Source organism: Olea europaea, chromosome 9, assembly GCF_002742605.1.
Source record: "Olea europaea var. sylvestris chromosome 9, O_europaea_v1, whole genome shotgun sequence".
Taxonomy (NCBI): Eukaryota; Viridiplantae; Streptophyta; class Magnoliopsida; order Lamiales; family Oleaceae; genus Olea; species Olea europaea.
The window spans coordinates 10,922,867-10,927,878 of NC_036245.1; the positions used below are offsets into that span (position 1 = coordinate 10,922,867).

Below are 5,012 nucleotides of genomic sequence, written 5' to 3' on the forward strand. Positions count from 1 at the left end.
TAACATTTTTTAAAAATCTATTAAAAATCTTATGTTTATCGAATGAGGGAGCCCGCTTTGGAATATCGACTTGCCCAAAAGGTCTATGTATATACAATAATTTTGCTCCAAATGCCACTGAAACTTCCAACAGAAAGTGTTGATCGTTTCCATTTGGTTATCTTGTTATTTAAATTAAAGTCATCTAATGCAAGGATTTGTGATGTACAATTTTCTATTAATGTTAAAATTCGCCATCCTTTTTTATTTTTTTTATGTGTCTTCTTCATCCATCAAAATAACAAATTATCAAGCAATATAGATATATGCAAGTATTGTTGAATTTTTAAAATCAAAATACATATTCAAGCTAAGAAAAGAAAAGAAAATTAAAAAAAATACAGAAAGGGTGAAACAGAAAAAGCCAGCAGCATGACTAAGTCCTACAAGATCCTCTAAGCAAGTAACAACCTTTATGATATGCTTTCAATATTTGAGAAATGGTAAACCAAAATGAATATTATGCATTCTTGTTATAACTGAAAATCTGACTTCAGAACTCAGTATAAAAATAGAAAGACTGGTGCATGGACAGTACATGCAAAATTGTTCTAGCTGCTTCTTCCTTTGAATTCTTCATGGCTAAATCATATTTCTTGCACCAGTCACCACCAGCAATTGCTGAAATGCTGCTGCTTCTTATCTCAGCATTTTGCTTACTTATGACAGGTATATTTATCTTCTCTTTGCTTCTCTCTCTATGAGCACGTAATCTTGGGTACTACATTTAGTGTTACTGGAAAGACTGCAGTAGAGCTATTGTCGTAAAACCTTGTCAGATCTTATGCAGATAGATATCCCGATCGAAATAAACAAAAACACAGCGATAACAAAGAATTCATATAGCCGACTTTAAATTTGTTGAGAACAAATCAGACTAATAATTGGTTCAAGCTACTGCAGATGCCAGCATTGGAGTTTGCTATGGAACCCTCGGAGACAATTTGCCATCTCCACCACAAGTCATTGCTCTGTGCAATAAGTATAACATAAACAGAATCCGACTCTACAATCCAAACCAAGCAATTCTCCAAGCCCTCAAGGGAAACCTCAGCATTTCAGTCATTGTAGGCATTCCAAATGAAGAACTTCCAGGAATAGCAAGAAATACCTCGACTGCAAAATCATGGGTCCGAAATAATATACTCAATTATGCTAATGTGAATTTCAGGTACATAGCAATCGGAAATGAAATCAGTCCCAGTTCGAATTTGGCACCATATGTAGTCCCCTCCATGCAAAACATTCACAGTGCCATTTCCGCAGCCAGGCTTGGGAACAAAATCAAAGTTTCCACATCCTTAAGTATGGAAGTTCTTGCACAATCGTATCCTCCATCAACAGGGGAGTTCAATTCTGAAATTCTGTCCTCATTTATCACTCCCATTGTTAACTTTCTTGCAAAAAATCAGAGCCCATTGCTTCTGAGCGTGTACCCATATTTTGCTTATAGCAGTAACATGAAGGACATTAGCCTGGCTTACGCACTTTTTACATCTCCTTCGACTGTGGTCAAAGATGGGAATTACGAATACCAAAACCTGTTTGATGCTATGGTGGATGCAACGAACGCAGCATTGGAGAAGACTGGGGGGACTAATGTAGAAATTGTTGTTTCGGAAAGTGGATGGCCTTCTGCTGGTGGAACAGCAACTACTCTTGAGAATGCCCGGATTTATAACTCCAATTTGATTAAACATGTTGAGAAAGGAACCCCAAGAAGGCCTGGAAAGCCTGTAGAAACTTACCTTTTTGACCTGATTGATGAGAATCAGAAAAGCCCGGAACTTGAGAAGCATTGGGGACTCTTTCTTCCTAATCAACAACCTAAATATCCCATGACATTTGATAAAAACACAATGAATGACTAGATAATTTCATAATATATCATCCTTAGTAATTATTAACTAGGAATTTGTATAATGGACTGTTTGCACACATAACAAAGCTTTATCATTTATACATCAAGAATTGGTAAATCTGACTAGAATTGATACAATATACAATTTCAAGCTGTTTTGTGCAGTTTTTCTTTTATTTATGATCACAAATGTACATACTCCCCCACTCCCTATCTGAAGTTTAAATTGACTTATTTATATCATGTCGTGTTTTGGTGGAATACAAAGACGAAAGGACATCAAGAGCTCAAGATGACTTCACTGTGTACGTTGCCATCTTCCATTCTAATCCATGACTTGAGAGAGAATGGCTGCTGATTAATATCTAGAATCCTAGCTCCTCTAGACCAGTTTCCATACCCGCCATAACCAGTATGCCGAGCAAAGCACAGCCACAGCTTCTTATAAGGGCAGCACCAATCTAATCCATGGTTGTGGCCTACAAAAATTGCCTGCCAACATGTACAAACAATATAATTCAATACAGCCCATTTCCATTACAAAAACTGACTGCCACCATCTCAATCCTCCTGTACAAAGCATTGAATGCATATGGGTAACTACCATTCAAACCTATGCACATATGGGTAACTATCATGGCAAACATACAAGCATATATGGGTCTATCTTGTATAGGCTGAAAATCTTTGCAAAAGTCGAGCAGAAAAAAGTTAAAGAACCAACACATAAGAAAATTTTCAAATGTAGCAGGAGATAAAAGGAACAGAACTGTTAGATTTGCTTGAGGAGTATGAAAAGCACATATAATGAGGCAAATCTGATGCAGCACCAATAGGATAATTAATAGAAACAGAAGAAAGATTCAGAAAGAATGGGGAATTAAGGGAGGGGATAGAAGAAGAATTCAATAGAAGAAGGGGAGGGATGCGCCATAAGCCACCAAAATAATTATTCATTCATCATCAACTGTCTCAAATGAGAAACAAAACAGAAATAAATAGCAGAACATAAACCCTAAAGAGAAGGGCTTGGGCCAAACTACTAAACAAGCCCACTAACGAAAACATAAACAATAGTCCAAATAAAATATAACTAATAGTCCAAATAGAAAATAAATAATAAATGGATGTCCGCATCAACTCTCCCGGGGTAGGAGAAAAACTCGACCCCGTCGAGTAGATAAAGTAGAATCTTGCACTGAATCTGATGCGAAAGGCTCCAAGTCATGCTACGGGGGACGATCTTTCTTGATGACCAAATACCGAAACTCCACAAATGATAACAAGGATAGTTGTAGCTTATCCTCAAGGATATGATCCAACCAAGAAGGACGATCTTTCTTTGTAATCACATACCGATACTGAACTCCCAATAGTAAAAATTCATGCCACTCATTTCCAAAATCTTCCTCATTGGTCAACATAACCTGTTTATCTAAAATAGCATCAATTACATCTTTGTGTGCTGTGACATGTGTCATTGGAGTGAGAATGGTAATATATTTAGGTTGGGGATCCACATAAGAAAGTAGAAAATGATCATCAAGGAAATTAAAAAGGCCTTTGTAAGTAACTAAGTCTTCAATATGTAAAGTAGAGAGGTGGCCACAATGTGATGAAAAATTAATGACATGTGCGTATGGACCAACATGCTTTAAAACTTTAAAAGGACTAGCACTATCGGCTTGCAATATAACATAATCCCCAATATGAAATTGAAAATATTGTTTATGCAAATTAGTTTGAAGTTTATATAATGCGTTACTTGCGTGAAGTTGTTTATTGATCTTAATATGCAAGTCATGAAGATGATGTACAAATGCTTCAACTGATATCGACACACTAGCATGTGGGGACATGGAAATAAGGTTTAACGGCCGCCTAGACTTATAACTATGAACAGCTTCAAATGGATTCAAACCTAGAGACCGATTTACAGAATTGTTATACGCAATTTGAACAGTGGGGGGAATCAAGTCCCAATTTCTAAGATTTTTCTGCACTAGAGACTTGAATAAATTGCCAGGACTTTGGTTAACGACTTCATTTTGACCATCAGTTTGAAGTTGGTCAGTAGTGGGGAATGTTGATTTAATGCTAACCACAGGTGACTGGATTCTCCAAGGGTGGCCAGTGAAATCATCAAGCTCTTTGAGTTGTGCAAGGGTATGACATATAACATGTGACCGAGAGTTGTCAGAAACAAGGGATATAGTATCTAAAGTCTCGGGAAGAGTCTGGAGTCCACCTAAAGAAGTGTCCTCACTATCATCCAAGTCATCAAAATCTTCAAGTTTAGGTTCATAGACTAGATCTTCTAATGGCATATCTATTACATTCTTTCGTTCTTCCATGACTAAGGTTCGATTAGTACATTTGGAAGAAATGTGGCCAAAGTCTTTACAGTTGACGCACAACAAGTGAGAAGAAGACCTTGGAGTTTCAGAAATTTTACCCTGATTTTCCAAGATTGGAGAACCATTAGAAGGGGGAGGTCCTAGAAGGGACTTAACGGGAGGTGGAGCCAATGAAGCAAAATGATGATTATAAAAATTTTTATCCTTATTTTCCAAAATTGGAGGAACATCAGATGGGGGTGGTCCTAGAAGGGACTTAACGGGAGGAATTGGAGCCAATGACACCGAAGGATGATTGTCAATATGCTTTCTACATGGAAAAGGAGATTGTGGACTATCACGACCTTTACAATTATTTTTCCAAATAGGAGGAACATTAGACGGAGACGATTTTATGATAGACTTATGATGAGGCGACGCTAATGAGATGGGTGAGCGACGATGACCACGCTTTTCATATGGAGTACTAATAATCAACTCATAATCTCGAGCTAAAGAGTAAGCGTGATTAAAAGTAGTGACACCTCGAAGGAAAAGCTCGCGCTTAAGATCATCTCTCAGACCTTGGCTAAACCTACTCAAAGTCGTACTCTCATCCTCAATTAAATGACATTTGATTCGAAATTCCTCAAATTGCGCAATATACTCAGTCACTAATTGATTTCCTTGTTTAAGGGCATTCCATTGAGTAAGAATTTCAAAATTATCTCGTTCTCGCTCACGAATCTGATCCCTATTCCTATCCCTATCCTTAC

General features: G+C 37.3%; 2 protein-coding genes across 2 annotated transcripts in view; one reads left to right on the top strand and one right to left on the bottom strand.

The window, feature by feature from the left end:
- The first annotated feature begins 394 nt into the window (after nucleotides 1-394).
- LOC111399656 (glucan endo-1,3-beta-glucosidase, basic isoform-like) lies at nucleotides 395-2,018 on the top strand. The gene is made up of 2 exons (XM_023027092.1): nucleotides 395-708; nucleotides 943-2,018. The coding sequence occupies exons 1-2, from the start codon at nucleotides 567-569 to the stop codon at nucleotides 1,908-1,910; spliced, it is 1,110 nt and encodes a 369-aa protein (XP_022882860.1). The 5' UTR covers nucleotides 395-566; the 3' UTR covers nucleotides 1,911-2,018.
- Nucleotides 1,980-5,012, bottom strand: part of LOC111399655 (probable inactive purple acid phosphatase 16) — a 6,475-nt gene continuing 3,442 nt past the window's right edge. Inside the window, exon 5 of the mRNA XM_023027091.1 lies at nucleotides 1,980-2,392. Coding sequence (XP_022882859.1) covers nucleotides 2,180-2,392 — 213 coding nt within the window. The 3' untranslated portion in view covers nucleotides 1,980-2,179. The remainder of the gene's footprint in view (nucleotides 2,393-5,012) is intronic.